Genomic DNA, 17,180 nt, shown 5'->3' with positions numbered 1-17,180 from the left:
GAATATTAAGCTGCCATTTCTTAAATAATTTTTCTGTGAATATCGACCTGCCCCAGTTGCTAGTATACTTGCCCTGAATAAAATTGTAGGTTCAAGCCATACTTTAGGACTTGAGCACATAATATAGGCTGGTATAGTACAGTAATTGCTGCATTTTTAAAGGAGGCCCTGGTTGCCACTTTGAATGTAGTAAAATATTTCCTACGCCTACTCAGACAGAATTTCATGTAATAAAAACAAAGTTCTGGAAATACTCAGCAGGTCTGGCAGTATCTGTGGGGAGAGAAGCAAAGTTAACATTTCAGGTCTCTGACCTTTCATCAGAAATCAGTTTTTATTTCAGATTTCCAGAATTTCATGTCCTGGATCACACCTTCTAACTAACAGATGAACTGCTCATTCCTCCTCTGTCAGTAGTTTACTTTCGAACAGAGGAAGCAGAGGGCAGATTTAATTGAAGTGTATGAAATTATGGAGGGACCTAGATAAGATGGACATATTTCAGGGGAAATAAATTTAAATTTAATAGGCAAAAGGATTAGGGAAGACATTTTTCAGCGAGGCTGGTAGGGGTTTGAAGAATCGCTGGCTGAAAAAGGTGGTACAGTCAGAAACCTTCATTGCATTTAGATCTACAGTTGAAGTGTCATAAGCTACAAGGCTACAGCTCAAGATCTGGAAAGTGGGAGTAGGTTGGATAACTCAGCCAACATTGACATGAGGGCATGTCTGGCCTCTTGTGCTGTAAATTGCTGTGATTCTATTTTATGATCTTTCAAATAATGCAGATGTTAACATGGGGTTGGAGAGACGGGAAAGGTGAAGATAATTGAGAACTAATCCAAATTTGGGTCAAATCCCTGCTCCAAAAATTGACCTATTGAAAGAAGGGAAGAGAGGCACTAATACAGATTAAGTCATTGGAAAAGGGAATAGTACCAGAGGACTGGTTTATAAAAAGGGATAGCGATCAAATCTAGGAACCTATAGACTAATTAGCTTGATGTTAGTTCAAAAGTTAATGAAAATTTTGAAGATGCAAACACCTAGAAACCAAAAATGTCAGCACAGATTGCAAAAGGGAAGGTCACATTTGATTAACTTATTGAATTTTGAAGTAACAAAAAGTGGATGTCATATTTGGATTTTCAAAAAGGCCTTCAATAGCATATCCCATACTAGATTTGTGATCAAGGTCAGAACACGTGGACAAGTAGCAGAATAGATAACAAGCTGATGACAAAACAGAACACAGTAGGGGTTTAAAAGGTAGTCAGTGGGTCTTCATCGTGTTCGCAGCACAATCCAAAAAGTGTAGTTTCTTTTGCTGCAATGGCTTCCTTTTCCTTTTATCATAGAGTCAGAGTCGTACAGCATAGAAACAGGCCCTTCGGCCCACCGCATCCATGCCGACCATAATGCCTATCGATAATAATCCCACCTGCCTGCATTAATTCCATATCCCTCGATGCCTTGCTCATTCAAGTACTTGTCCAGATGCCTCTTAAATGTTGCTACTGTTCCTGCCTCCACCACCTCCTCAGGCAGCTCATTCCAGATACCCACTATCCTTTGAGAGAAAAATTTACCCCTTTGATCCCCTTTAAACCTCCTCCCTCTCACCTTAAATCGCCCTCCAGTTTTAGTCACCCCTACCATGGGAAAGAGACTCTGGCTATCTACCCTATCTCTGCCTCTCATCATTTTATATACCTCTATCATGTCCCCTCTCAGCCTCCTTCGCTCCAGGATTTTAAAATCTAATTTGAATTTAGTGTCAATATATGGACAAGTAGATTAAGGTGCAAAACCATCCCATAACTTCATCTCCCATACTTTTAATTAGTTACTATTTAGTATGACATTAGTGCATTTGCAACCCCATACAATTTTCTGTTTAGCTTAGTGAAAACTTAAGTCTGACTAAATTTGTTACAGTACTTTTATAGGAGAAACTACAGTTGAGAAATTTAACTTCCTTCATTCACCAGATTAGTGCAGAATTGGTTTTATGTAACATACTACATTATACTGTGTGCAACAAGTGAATTTAAATACCAGACATTAATCATACATTAAATGAAACATCTCTTGGCAAGTACTAATGTAGCGCTCTCGTTCTTCTTCAGTCATCAAAGATACTAATTCAGGATTTTGACTAACTTCGCTGTAGAGGTGGAGCTTTCCAGCAACCATAACTGTAGGCTTCTCTGGCTCAAACTCATCCTCCTCTTCCTGAGGGTCTAATTTTGTATGTGGTTTTGCATTCTTTTCTTCCTCTGATTCACTGGTCTCACTGTCTGGTTCACTCCGATTTGCACTTGAAGTGAAGGTTGCTCCAGCTAATGTTTTTCTCTCATGAATCATAAGTGTTTTAATGACCTCGTAATTTGGAATCTTGCTGTTCAAATTTGTATCTTGGTCATGCGTTTCAGTAGCAGTATGTTCTGGAATATTTAAACAGAAGTGAATTTTGGACAAGCAACCAAACCAGTATTGCCAAATATTGATCTAAAATAATCAAAAACAATTTCTCTTAATGCAATCACACCAAATATCCATGTTGCAATTTAGAAGGATTTAGCATCAAAACCTGCTTTAATAGGGATGTTATTTCTAATCAATTATATACCCAGTTTCATTTTTAAAAAAGCAGTTTCATTTTTCTACACAAAAAGCAGCACTCGATATTACACCATGCCCAGTTTCTCTTTGGAGGGAGGAAGGATTGATCACAGGATAAATATTTGGCTCAAGAGCAGCACTAGAGCCTTTAATCACCTAGCATCTCCCATCAAGTAATCAGGGCTGGAAGCACAGCAAAACTGTCATTTGTTCCAGCTAAGTAAACTAACCCAAACTTGATGCAGTCAGTATTTTGTTAGGGTGAAACTTCTCCCATCTCCTACATCCATCATCTTTATGGTATCTTTCAATTTGTGTCATGGTTATGTTTAGTGCTATGGAACCACACTGGAGGCTCATCTAAGCTGGTGATACTTTCAGACAGATTATTTCAAAAAGATAAAAGTATAAAGTCACAGTACTATTCTAAACAGAATTTTAACACTAAAATGGGAATATAATCCAAAGGTTAACAAATTTTTATTGATTTATTCTTAGTTTAGACAGGCATCAAGTTCGGCACAGGCTTGGAGGGCCGAATGGCCTGTTCCTGTGCTGTACTGTTCTTTGGATGTGGACATCAATAGTGGATAAGGAATACAATAAAGCATATTAAGTATTCCTATGCTTTATACAGCATAATAATAAGGCCCCAACATGGTTTACTTGAATTCGAGTTTTTCTTTAATGCATCTAAGTTTCATGAATGGCTTATGGAAGGAAGGCAGTATACAAAATAAGCATATAGAAAGTCAGGCATGAACCAGTGACCAAAAATACTCACTGCTGGCCTGCCAATGTGTTCCATAGTTTGATGTTAAAATATCATTCTATTTTTACTGATAATTCTATTTCTAAAGCTAAAGTACACAGATTAGTGTACCCCCCCCACCCCAAAAACAGATGAATTGCTGGGATCAGGTCCCTACAGCATTACATAGTGCACAAAGATTTTTCTGCTTGTTCATGTGTGAAGCGGAAAGGACAGAAAAGAGTAAACAGCAGCAAATTGAAATTTTTGGTAATGCAATAGTGCATGCGTTGGATGTCTTCACTATCCTCATTGGATTTAAAATCCCAGAGATTCTGCTCCCCACTAGCACAAAGGTCATAAATCCCATTCCAAATTTGAGAAGGGGTCATTTCCATTGACAGGGAGATTGCCAGTGCCTGCACACTTTAGAATCACACATAAGACAGACTTGTCAACTGTCAGTCTGCCAGTTTCCTTCCCCTCCAGCTGGGGAGGGAGTCCTGGCAAGGCTTATGGGAGTACTAAATTCAAGATGTGCTCTTTTGGTGTGAAGTGGAGTAGCTGGCAGGCAGGTGGCTCACCGAATTTCTCCAATGGAGAATAGCATGTGGAAAGTATATCGGAAAAGTCACAAGTTCCACCCCAAATTCCAGCCACTGTTGGGTGATCAACCGTCTCCCTTAACCTTGACAAATTCTGCACCCACTGTGTGCAGCAGCAATATAATGAAAGTTTAAAAAATTAATTCAATGTTGATAGCTATGATTTTATACACTACAATGTCCCATAAATAGCTTAGAGATGAATGGCCATTTAATTTTTTTTTAAAAGCAGTATTGGTCAAGCAACATCTAGGATAATAGGAAAACTCACTGCTCTCAGAACATTGTTATAGGATCTTTATGGATCTGCACCATCAAAATCAGGCAAACTAGGATTTATTTTAACATCTCATCCAAAAGACAGCTCTGACAATACATAAATTGAAGTGATGGCTTAGGTTAGCTTGTGGCTAGACTGGGAAGTGACTGACTCAAAGTGTGCACTCACAACTGAGCCAAGCTGACAGCTGTAGTTACTGGGGAGGAGAGGGCACTTTGTATACACACACACCTTAGTTTCAGTGACTTAGGATTTAATAATCATTTTATCTGAAGACATGAAATCCTTAAGTGATTTGTGATTGCTAAAGGTTAGACTGCATCTTTAATAATTTCCCAAAGCTTCTTGAGAACACAGTTTATATTCATCTTATACAGTTTCTAGAAAATACATATACTCACCAATTGAGTTCTCCACTGGATCCAAACCAACTTTCTCAACAGTACTTGCAGTCATCCAGATAGGCTGTGATTTAACAGGCTTCAGAGTCTTTTTCTTAGTTTTGGCATCAGATTCTTGGACATTTACGACAATGTGTTGTTCATAGAGGTCACTGCAAACTGCTTTGTTTGACCATCTTTCCGGATAAGCATTATTTTTAAGAAAATGCGTCTTCTGATCCTGACTAAGAAAAAAATGCAATCAATTCATGAAAAAAAGCTTGAATTATTCACATGCTATTTCTTTTAACTACATACTAATATAACTGGTTAAAGGCCTTCTGCCTAGCAGACACTAAAGGTATGTGAAAGGTGGGTAAATAAGTCCTATATATTTGGGCAGCGGCTGAATCAGAGACACTACACCTGTAGTGTCTCCCACCCGCCCTCCTCTTCTAACCGGAAAAAAAAAGGACTCTGGTGTGCAGATAAGGTAAGGCTTTTTCTATTTATTTCGTGTGATTGGTAAAAACTTTTCGTTCCTTCTCCATTTATCTAAGTTAAGACTAAGTTAAGCTTAAGATTAAAAATGGCAGGAGATCTCAGACCCGTGTTATGCTCCTCTTGCTCAATGTGGGAGCTCAGGGACAAATGCACCTCAGACCACCAGTCCCTTTGCGTTCATCATCTGCTCCCTGTCTACTCTTTCCCTTAGTCACGCTAACTTCATTATCTAGTTCCTTACAGGCTTTAGTTACTACCTCCTTACTGTCCACTGACCTCATTTGGTTCCCATCCCCCTGCCATATTAGTTTAATCCCTCCCCAACAGCGTTAGCAAAAGCACCCCCAAGGACATTGGTTCCAGTCCGGCCCAGGTGTAGACCGTCCAATTTGTAATAGTCCCACCTCCCCCAGAACCAGTCCCGATGTCCCATAAATCTGAACCCCTCCCTCCTGCACCATCTCTCAAGCCACGCATTCATCCTGACTATTCTTTCATTTCTACTCTGACTATCACGTGGCACTGGTAGCAATCCTGAGATTACTACCTCTGAGGTCCTACTTTTTAACTTGGCTCCTAACTCCCTGCTGGAAGTGTGTCCAGCTGCAGCTCTTGTTAGACCGCATGACGGCTCTGGAGCTGCGGATAAACTCACTTTGGAGCATCCGGGATGCTGAGGAGGTTGTGGATAGCACATTTAGCGAATTGGTCACACCGCAGATTAGGATTGCTGAGGGAGAAAGGGAATGGGTGACCAAAAGGCAGAGAAAGAGCAGGAAGGCAGCGCAGGTGTCCCCTGCGGTCATCTCCCTCCAAAACAAGTATACCGTTTTGGATACTGTTGGGGGAGATGGCTCACCAGGGGAAGGCAGCAGTAGCCAGGTTCATGGCACCATGGCTGGCTCTGCTGTTCGGAAGGGCAGGAAAAAGAGTGGAAGGGCTATAGTCATCGGGGATTCGATTGTAAGGGGAGTAGATAGGCGGTTCTGTGGTCGAAAACGAGACTCCCGAATGGTATGTTGCCTCCCAGGTGCACGGGTCAGGGATGTCTCAGATTGGCTGCAGAACATTATGAAAGGGGAGGGTGAACAGCCAGTTGTCGTTGTGCACATAGGCACCAATGATATAGGTAAAAAACGGGATGAGGTCCTACAAGCAGAATTTAGGGAGTTAGGAGCCAAGTTAAAAAGTAGGACCTCAGAGGTAGTAATCTCAGGATTGCTACCAGTGCCACGTGATAGTCAGAGTAGAAATGAAAGAATAGTCAGGATGAATGCGTGGCTTGAGAGATGGTGCAGGAGGGAGGGGTTCAGATTTTTGGGACATTGGGACCGGTTCTGGGGGAGGTGGGACTATTACAAATTGGACGGTCTACACCTGGGCCGGACTGGAACCAATGTCCTTGGGGGTGCTTTTGCTAACGCTGTTGGGGAGGGATTAAACTAATATGGCAGGGGGATGGGAACCAAATGAGGTCAGTGGACAGTAAGGAGGTAGTAACTAAAGCCTGTAAGGAACTAGATAATGAAGTTAGCGTGACTAAGGGAAAGAGTAGACAGGGAGCAGATGATGAACGCAAAGGGACTGGTGGTCTGAGGTGCATTTGTTTTAATGCAAGAAGTGTAGTAGGTAAGGCAGATGAACTTAGGGCTTGGATTAGTACCTGGGAGTATGATGTTATTGCTATTACTGAGACTCGGTTGAGGGAAGGGCATGATTGGCAACTAAATATCCCAGGATATCGATGCTGCAGGCGGGATAGAGAGGGAGGTAAAAGGGGTGGAGGAGTTGCATTACTGGTCAAAGAGGATATCACAGCTGTGCTGAAGGAGGGCACTATGGAGGACTCGAGCAGTGAAGCAATATGGGCAGAACTCAGAAATAGGAAGGGTGCGGTAACAATGTTGGGGCTGTACTACAGGCCTCCCAACAGCGAGCGTGAGATAGAGGTACAAATATGTAAACAGATTATGGAAAGATGTAGGAGCAACAGGTGGTGGTGATAGGAGATTTTAATTTTCCCAACATTGACTGGGATTCACTTAGTGTTAGAGGTCTAGATGGAGCAGAATTTGTAAGGAGCATCCAGGAGGGTTTTCTAGAGCAGTATGTAAATAGTCCAACTCGGGAAGGGGCCATACTGGACCTGGTGTTGGGGAATGAGCCCGGCCAGGTGGTTGAAGTTTCAGTAGGGGACTACTTTGGGAATAGTGATCACAATTCCGTAAGTTTTAGAATACTCATGGACAAAGACGAGAGTGGTCCGAAAGGAAGAGTGCTAAATTGGGGGAAGGCCAACTATACCAAAATTCGGCAGGAGCTGGGGAATGTAGATTGGGAGCAGCTGTTTGAAGGTAAATTCACATTTGATATGTGGGTGGCTTTTAAAGAGAGGTTGATTAGCGTGCAGGAGAGACATGTTCCTGTGAAAATGAGGGATAGAAATGGCAAGATTAGGGAACCATGGATGACAGGTGAAATTGTGAGACTAGCAAAGAGGAAAAAGGAAGCATACATAAGGTCCAGGAGGCTGAAGAAAGACGAAGCTTTGAAAGAATATCGGGAATGTAGGACCAATCTGAAATGAGGAATTAAGAGGGCGAAAAGGGGTCAGCCATAAAGACAGGGCTAAAATGTGGCGAGTCGAAGAGACTTAGTAGTTGGCAGGAAAAAAGACAGAGGCGCAAGCGGAGAGCCAACTGTGCAACAGCCCCGACAAACACATTTCTCTGCAGCACCTGTGGAAGAGCTCGTCACTCTAGACTTGGCCTTTATAGCCACTCCAGGTGCTGCTTCACAAACCACTGACCACCTCCAGGCGCGTATCCATTGTCTCTCGAGATAAGGAGGCCCAAAAGAAGGGGTCATGAAATATCTTTAGCAAACAGGGTTAAGGAAAATCCCAAAGCCTTTTATTCATATAGAAGGAGCAAGAGGGTAACTAGAGAAAGGATTGGCCCACTCATGGACAAAGGAGGAAAGTTATGCTTGGAGTCAGAGAAAATGGGTGAGATTCTAAACGAGTACTTTGCATCGGTATTCACCGAGGAGAGGGACATGACGGATGTTGAGGTTAGGGACAGATGTTTGATTACTCTAGGTCAAGTCGGCATAAGGAGGGAGGAAGTGTTGGGTATTCTAAAAGGCATTAAGGTGGACAAGTCCCCAGGTCCGGATGGGATCTATCCCAGGTTACTGAGGGAAGCAAGAGAGGAAATAGCTGGGGCCTTAACAGATATCTTTGCAGCATCCTTAAACACGGGTGAGGTCCCGGAGGACTGGAGAATTGCTAATGTTGTCCCCTTGTTGAAGGGTAGCAAGGATAATCCAGGTAATTATAGACCGGTGAGCCTGACGTCAGTGGTAGGGAAGCTGCTGGAGAAGATACTGAGGGATAGGATCTATTCCCATTTGGAAGAAAATGGGCTTATCAGTGATAGGCAACATGGTTTTGTGCAGGGAAGGTCATGTCTTACCAACTTAATAGAATTCTTTGAGGAAGTGACAAAGTTGATTGATGAGGGAAGGGCTGTAGATGTCATATACATGGACTCCAGTAAGGCATTTGATAAGGTTCCCCATGGTAGGCTAATGGAGAAAGTGAAGTCGCATGGGGTCCAGTGTGTACTAGCTAGATGGATAAAGAACTGGCTGGGCAGCAGGAGACAGAGAGTAGCAGTGGAAGAGAGTTTCTCAAAATGGAGACGTCTGACCAGTGGTGTTCCACAGGGATCCGTGCTGGGACCACTGTTGTTTGTGATATACATAAATGATTTGGAGGAAAGTATAGGTAGTCTGATTAGCAAGTTTGCAGACGACACTAAGATTGGTGGAGTAGCAGATAGTGAAGGGGACTGTCAGAGAATACAGTAGAATATAGATAGATTGGAGAGTTGGGCAGAGAAATGGCAGATGGAGTTCAATCAGGGCAAATGCAAGGTGATGCATTTTGGAAGATCCAATTCAAGAGTAAACTATACAGTAAATGGAAAAGTCCTGGGGAAAATTGATGTACAGAGAGATTTGGGTGTTCAGGTCCATTGTTCCCTGAAGGTGGCAACGCAGGTCAATAGAGTGGTCAAGAAGGCATACGGCATGCTTTCCCTCATCGGACGGGGTATCGAGTACAAGGGTTGGCAGGTCATGTTACAGTTGTATAAGACTTTGGTTCGGCCACATTTGGAATACCGCGTGCAGTTCTGGTCGCCACATTACCAAAAGGATATAGATGCTTTGGAGAGGGTGCAGAGGAGGTTCACCAGGATGTTGCCTGGTATGGAGGGCGCTAGCTATGAAGAGAGGTTGAGTAGATTAGGATTATTTTCATTGGAAAGATGGAGGTTGAGGGGGGACCTGATTGAGTTGTTCCAAAATCATGAGAGGTATAGACAGGGTGGATAGCAAAGAAGCTTTTTCCCCCCCCAGAGTGGGGGATCCAATTACTAGGGGTCACGAGTTCAAAGTGAGGGGAAAAGTTTAGGGGGGGGATATGCGTGGAAAGTTCTTTACGCAGAGGGTGGTGGGTGCCTGGAACGCGTTGCCAGCGGTAGACACGGGCACGATAGCGTCTTTTAAGATGTATCTAGACGGATACATGAATGGGCAGGAAGCAAAGAGATACAGACCCTTAGAAAATAGGCGTCATGTTTAGATAGAGGATCTGGATTGGTGCAGGCTTGGAGGGCCGAAGGGCCTGTTCCTATGCTGTAATTTTCTTTGTTCTTTGTTCTCATCATAGTTCTGGAAAGTGGGGTGCTGCATTGGTCTACGAACATCCTAAATTCATATTATGATGAACCTTCAGGAAATTCAAGCATCAGTTGTCACAAGGACTTGAATCTGCAGCTATCAGATGTAGAGGCACAACTTAGTTTTGAGGCTGCCTCCTGCATTGAGAAGAATTGATTTGGACAAAGTACTGGTTGTGATTAGTTAATTGAGCAACGGGGTTATTTTCCCTTGGCTGCTTTCAAATGAGGACATTAAACAGTTAGCATGAGCTCCATCATTGAAATGACATTTTGGACTAGCAGCATTCAAACTTGAAATGAATTTCCTTTTGAAATATTTATCTGGACAAGGTCTGGTCTCTACACATTGTGGGCTTAAGTTGACTAGATCCACTAACATTCAATTTATTCAGATGGGCAGGGAGATTAATGAACTGCAATAATGAGGTGCTGGGCTATGATAATTTCAAGTATCTATAGAACAGCATATGGTGGCAGAGTGTACATAACTAAAAATAGAATGGATTTATCAGATACGTTTTACCTTAGTGCCAGTTCCGGAATCTCAGTTGGCTGCGGTTCCAGAAGCTCACATGGAAGAGCAATATCTTCAGTTTCATGTAAAAGTGCATAAATTGGTTCAATCTGTTCATTAAACGTTGCCAGAAGGGTTCGAGCATCTCGTTTAGGTATTGCAGAGGCATCTTCTTCTACCTCCGTCTGACAAAACGTGCAGTTAAAGTTGCCTATAGGTTTACAGGAACAGCAGATAAAGGATAATGACTGCAGAGAAGACAAAATCAGCTTAGGATGCCATTCAGCACATCATGCTGTGCTTTGGCACGGCTATCCAATTAGTCCTACTCCCCGGCACTCCATAGCCCTGCAATTTTTGATTATATATATATTCATATTTAAACTTTTGTGCCTTTTGCCCATATGCAGTACTAATTCAGAGTACATCACCCCCAGATATAGAAACCATCAAGATCTCGGGGTAGTAAGTTGCTAGAATCCCTTCAGAGGCTATGCTCCCACCCACCCCAGTGTCTGTTGTACACACAGTAACTACACACTATTACCTTAAACATTTAGCGGGCGGACAAAATATAAATAGACATTCAGCATCTGCCATCACCTCCACAGGAATATGCAAAAAAAAGGGCCAACTCAGTACTCTCCAAAAACTGAAGATAAGGGGAGGAAAATATTGCCTTGTAACTTCGGCCGTTACTGGTGTCTCTTTCGCCCGAGCTTCAATACTAACTTATTTATGGTGTTAATCCAATTGCAACTACGCAAACACTGCCATGTTTAAGTAGGTCCAGTATAGGAGTTCTGAACCAGGGCTCCACCAAAAACATACAATTCCACCCCAGGATCACAAAAGCCTCATCTTATTTATTTAGAGATACAGCACTGAAACAGGCCCTTCGGCCCACCGAGTCTGTGCTGACCAACAACCACCCATTTATACTAACCCTACAGTAGTTCCATATTACCTACCACCCCTACCTACACTAGGGCAATTTACAACAGCCAATTTACCTATCACCTGCAAGTCTTTGGCTGTGGGAGGAAACCGGAGCACCCAGCGAAAACCCACGCGGTCGCAGGGAGCACTTGCAAACTCTGCACAAACTGGAGCTGTGAGGCTGCGGTGCTAACCACTGCGCCACCCTTCACAATCAAACTACAGCTGATAGCACATTGTCAACGCCACAAATTTAACATTTTCCAAAATTCAGGACGGAACCATCTACTACATACTTGTGGGCTATAATCATATTTGGTGAGAATATTGAAGCTGTAACTGCCACCCTCTGTCCCAAAGCTTTAATCAGACAGTTCCCTCACAACCAAGTGGAGTGAAATGCCCCTGGGGACATTCTGGTGTGAATGTTCCAATGACTATAGTACAGCTTCTGCCGCATTGCTGATCTCATTTAGTACAAGCTATTTATGCAAAGACTGATTTTTTTTTTAAAGCAACAAGAAAGTACTAAGCCGGGATGAACATTGACCATGACATACAAAGATACTTGACAGAACTGTTGCTCAGCACCAGCAATAAGTTACACATTTAGTAAGCAAAAACAAAGTTTAGTTGTAGAATTGATTTATACATATGGGGTGGGGCTCAGAAGCAAAAAGGTTGAAAAACCCTGCAGCTTAACATTTTAGAAAAGTTGACATTTAACAGTTGTCTATTTCATAGGTTCATAGTTGTCTGTTAACCCAAAATAAGTTTCTGCATTAAAATTGAAATTATTGCGGGTGCAGCGAGTCGAAGAGACTTAGTAGTTGGCAGGAAAAAAGACAGAGGCGCAAGGGGAGAGCCAACTGTGCAACAGCCCCAACAAACAAATTTCTCTGCAGCACCTGTGGAAGAGCCTGTCACTCCAGAATTGGCCTTTATAGCCACTCCAGGCGCTGCTTCACAAACCACTGACCACCTCCAGGCGCGTATCCATTGTCTCTCGAGATAAGGAGGCCCAAAAGAAGTATATAATGTATAGTTCGTCATAATTTTACAAGATAACGATTAATAGATGAATTTCAATACCTTGTATTTATCTACTGTAAAGAAAAATGGAAGCAATAAAATGCATCACATACCTGTGCAGGGGTCAAACAAATGATTGACTTCCAAATCGGTGAATGTGCTGAAACAGAGCGGACATTTAAACGAAGATCTTGTGGTTGAATTTCTCTCGTCAGTTTCAATCTTTCTGCGCATAATGTCCAGTTTGTATTTGACCACATCTACTAACAGTTTATAGTTGATATGATAGTAATTATGTCTGGAACTCTTCCCGTCAGGATTTGTTTCAACTCTTATTCGACTTTTAAGGAACTTGTCAGATTTCAGTGTGTTGAGAACGGATCGGAGCTGCTTCTTCTCAAACTTCAGCAGTTGTTGCAAATCCTCCTCCTTCACACAGGGATAGCGAATAAGAATATCAAGAGTGAGAGCATATTCCACCCCATAGAATCCACGTACTATGTATTTTGCCAAACGTTTTAAAGCTGCAGGGACTTCGGTAATGACGTTTTGGTCTCCCATGATCAACCTATGAAATAGATAAAATTACATTAAGATAAGTGAACTGGTGCTGAAGGGGAGGAACGGAATGCGAGGTTGGCAAAATACACAAAACATTCTCCTTTTACACCTTGCCAGAATTAATGAAGAACGCTCATTCTTCACTCCCAACGTAGTGAGCTAAATCACGGAAATGATGAATCTAGTCTGAAAGCTTTACTTTTTTTAAAAAAAACGGTAGCAGCCGTTTTAGTTGCGCAAGTAATTATTTAAAGGCGATACAAACCCCTAACCGGTCATAAAATGTAGGTTCTTGTCGGTTGTGACCTCCGAGAGGAAACTCCCTCAAATCCCAATTGAAACTCATTAACCACTATTTACTACAGCTGCACGCCTAGATGATGTTAGATGTAGCACAGGGCTGCCTCAGCTCTGCAGTTTAATATTAAAATTGTTCACAATTAGTGAAAATACAATTGATGTGAAAGAGAAATTAAGTGAGTTTTTTTGGTGAGGTGGGGTCGGAAGGAAAAGTATTAATCTGCTTAATTAACAAGACTATTTTAATTAAGATTTTTTTTTAAATTCGAGTGGTTGCATGAACCTCCCTACAGTTAGCCAAGGCCTGGATAAATAAATTCATGTCCTGGTAACAACCCACAAGTTCTTTTCAACACTAAACCATCTATTCAAGCAGGGACAACTGTGATACTCATAAGTATTATAGAAAACATATGAATTAGAAACAGAAGTAGGCCATTTGGCCCTTCGAGCCTGCTCCACCATTCAATAAGATCATGGCTGATCTGATTGTAACTTCGACTCCACATTCCCACCTACCCCCAATAACTTTTCACCCCTTTGCTCAAGAATCTATCTACTTCTGCTATTTAAAGACTCTGCTTCCACTGCCTTTTGAGGAAAAGAATGCCAGACTCACAACCCTCTGAGAAAAAGTTTCTCCTTATCTTTGTCTTAAATGGGCGACCCCTTATTTTTAAAACAGTGACCGCTAGTTCTAGATCCTCAGAAAAGGGGAAAATCCTTTCCACATCCACCCTGCCAAGACCCCTCAGGATCTTGTATGTTTCCAATCAAGTCACCTCTTACTCTAAACTCCAGCAGATACAAGTCTAGCCTGTCCAACCTTTCCTCATAAGACAACCCACCTATTCCAGGTATTAGTTTAGTAAACCTTCTCTGAACTGCTTCCAATGCATTTACATCCTTCCTTAAAATGAGACCAATACTGTACACCATACTCCAGATGTCTCACCAATGCCTGAAGCAAAACCTCGTTACTTTTGTATTCAATTCCCCTTGCAATAAATGATAAAATTCCATTAGCTTTCCCAATTACTTGCTGAACCTGCATACTAAACTTTTGCAATTCATGCATTAGGACACCCAGATCCCTCTGCATCCAAGAGCTCTGCAATCTACCATTTAGATAGTGCTTTTTAAAAAATTCTTCTGGCCAAAATGGACAATTTCACATTTTCCCACATAATACCCTATTTGCCAGATCTTTGCCCACTCACAACCTATCTATATCCCTTTGTAGCCTCCTTATGTCCTCTTCACAACTTACTTTCCTATCTAACTTTGTGTTATCAGCAAATTTAGCAACCATACCTTTGGTCCCTTCATCCATGTCATTTATATAAATTGTAAAGAGTTGAGGCCCCAGCACTGATCCCTTTGGCACACCACTCGTTACATCTTGCGAACCAGAAAGTGACCCATTTATGCCTACTGTTTCCTAACAGCAAGCCAATGTTACCCCCTACACCATGAGTTTTTATTTTCCACAATAAACTTTGATGTGGAACTTTATCAAATGCCTTCTGGAAATCTAAGTACAGTACATCCACCGGTTCCCCATTATCCACAGCACATGTTACTTCAAAGAATTCCAATAAATTGGTTAAATGTGATTTTCCTTTTACAAAACCATGTTGCCTGTGCCTACTTACCTTGACTTTTTCCAAGTGCCCTGCTATAACACTTTTAATAGCTTCTAACATTTTCACTAAGACAGATGTTAAATTAACTGGCCTGCAGTTTCCTGCTTTGTCTCCCTCCCTTTTTGAATAAAAGGAGTTACATTTGCTATTTTCCAATCTAAATGGAACCTTCCCCCAAATCTATGGAATTTTGGAAAATTAAAACCAATGCATCAACTATCCCACTAGCCACTTCTTTTATGACCCTAGGATGAAGTCCATCAGGACCCAGGGACTTGTGAGCACGCAAGTCCAATAATTTGCTCAGTACCACTTCCCTGGTTATTGTAATTTTCTTGAGTTCCTTCCATTTCCTGATTTACAGCTATTTCTGGGATGTTACTTGTATCCTCTATAGTGAAGAATGATGCAATATCTGTTCAATTCATCTGCATCTCCTTATTTTCCTTTATTAATTCCCCAGACTCACTTTCTATAGGGCCAACGCTCACTTGAACTTTTAAAAATGTCTATAGAAACTCTTACTAATCGTTTGCCCAAAGGGAGGAGAGTTACAGAAGTGATAGGATTGCCATCTTTGTGTCTTTTGAATGAATTGGCTTTAAAAAAAATTATTTTATGTTTATAAGTAAACAGGCAGTTTTTCCACACGTGAGGCCTAGTTTTCATCTAGCAATGACATCAAGTCCTTACCTTCAGTGTGGCAAGTCAGAAATACAAAATATTTCTACTTTCTCAAAGTTGCACAGGAGTGGAGCCCGAGTGGGCAACCTCTTGTCCAATAGGGATGGGCAATAAATGCTAGCCTGGTCAGTGACACCCACATCTCATGAATGAATAAATAAAATACATTTTCCAGCAACTGTTTGTAGATAGTGTGCTGTCTTTTGTGTCTAAAAGAGCTAGTTAAAAATTTGATTGGGAAGAGCTGCTTAGCTACCTATGCTTTCAGATGAGGAATTGTATGGAATACAAAGGCTAAGAAAATTTTATAAAGCGAGGGACCCAAAAATAGCCTTCTGAAATATCAACTTAGCTTTTGAAATTATTTTCACTAGGTTAAACCTGTTTCAATATATAATTAGTACAAACTATAGGATAGTTTATTAGGACAGTGGGGTGGGTGGGAGTTTAAGCACTTCTTTCCAGTTAACTTGGAGTGTTTGGTAAACGAGATGGTTTGAGGAGAGCAGCAATCGATGCTGTCTCAGTCTTATTTTCTCCCATGGTTAAAATACTTTCTTCTTAGAAATATGAATCTCAGAACTCAAGTGACTTGCATGCAAAACAGTCTGAAACAGTTATCAAACCACATTTCTCTTTTGCACCCAGTTTTGTGCTTATCAAAAAGATAGCAATCGCAAGCAGTAGGATACTATAAACATTTTCATATCTCAATAGGATTGAAATAAAAAGGTTTTCAAAACTTCTCTTGGCAGGAGTTTACTACTTCACTAGGAATGTTAAATCCAAGTTTCAGGTTTCTGTACTTACAAATACCTTGTGTTATTTAATAGATTAGGCAAGAAAAGAAAATCAAAAACATTTGTAGAACTTCAATTAAAAAAGGAGGGGCAACAAAATATGAAAGACAAATCAAGAAGTAGAAATCAAATGACAAGGCATTTAGAAAATCATTCCGCACAGAGTTTGTAAAACACACATAAACAAAAGGTATGGTAACTAAGCAAAATTACTATTCTCCACAATCTGAGATCATGCAATTTGAAAAAATTCACAAAAACAGCATAGCAAAAAACAAAAAATCCAACTCACCAGAAGTCTCTAATGCAACCATTACCGGCCAACTAAGTAAATTAAAGTAAGCAGGTGATTAGAAGTGAGGAGTAAATAGAGAATTGAATCACAAGTGAAAAGAATAAGGAGGCAATCAAGCCACAATTAAATTGTAAAATTAAGTGCAGAAGGTGCCCTTCCTCCATGAATTACAGAAATGTGTACAAAAGGGTACATATCACTATGATCCCTGGGGTAACTAATGAGTGGTTGAAGAACAAGTTTGTACCTCAAGAGATCTGGCTGGAAATTATTAATTTTAAAAATCTCATTGATGTTCTTATTGTTGGCCCTATCTGCAGCTTGTACCTGATGCTGCTACTTCATTCCAGCATCAGAGTCTGTGCTGGTTTATAAATTCACAGGTGCAACCACCTGATCTCAGACCAAAGCAACAATATCTCTGTGAAAGGGGGAGGTGGCTCAGTAAACAGGGGAGATGGTTAAGGGGAGAGTGCCTCCCTATAAACTGGGGATGGTGTGGTGTGGGTAGGG

At 41.4% G+C, this 17,180-nt stretch overlaps 1 protein-coding gene across 2 annotated transcripts; it reads right to left on the bottom strand.

The window, feature by feature from the left end:
• Positions 1–1,719: 1,719 nt before the first annotated feature.
• On the bottom strand, positions 1,720–13,253 carry LOC137383364 (general transcription factor IIE subunit 1-like). Of its 2 annotated transcripts, none has more exons than XM_068056229.1 (5): positions 13,208–13,253; positions 12,495–12,949; positions 10,420–10,621; positions 4,663–4,886; positions 1,720–2,447 (listed from the first exon to the last, which is right to left on the bottom strand). In XM_068056229.1, the coding sequence occupies exons 2-5, from the start codon at positions 12,940–12,942 to the stop codon at positions 2,065–2,067; spliced, it is 1,257 nt and encodes a 418-aa protein (XP_067912330.1). In that variant the 5' UTR covers positions 12,943–12,949; positions 13,208–13,253; the 3' UTR covers positions 1,720–2,064. The 2 variants fall into 2 exon arrangements, with proteins under 2 accessions (XP_067912330.1, XP_067912246.1); XM_068056145.1 differs by lacking the exon at positions 13,208–13,253 and adding an exon at positions 13,052–13,095.
• Positions 13,254–17,180: the final 3,927 nt, after the last annotated feature.

Source organism: Heterodontus francisci, chromosome 1, assembly GCF_036365525.1.
Source record: "Heterodontus francisci isolate sHetFra1 chromosome 1, sHetFra1.hap1, whole genome shotgun sequence".
Lineage (NCBI taxonomy): Eukaryota > Metazoa > Chordata > Chondrichthyes > Heterodontiformes > Heterodontidae > Heterodontus > Heterodontus francisci.
This window is presented reverse-complemented; position numbering and strand designations above follow the sequence as displayed.

Excerpts from the sequence above, each read along its gene's own strand:
- LOC137383364 (XM_068056229.1), bottom strand. The coding sequence starts at position 12,942 with ATGGGAGACCAAAACGTCATTACCGAAGTCCCTGCAGCTTTAAAACGT. Across the intron at positions 4,887-10,419 it reads ATTCCGGAACTGGCACTAAG|TCAGGATCAGAAGACGCATT; the intron begins GTAAAACGTATC and ends TTTTTTTCTTAG. Across the intron at positions 2,448-4,662 it reads TCCAGTGGAGAACTCAATTG|AACATACTGCTACTGAAACG; the intron begins GTGAGTATATGT and ends TAAATATTCCAG.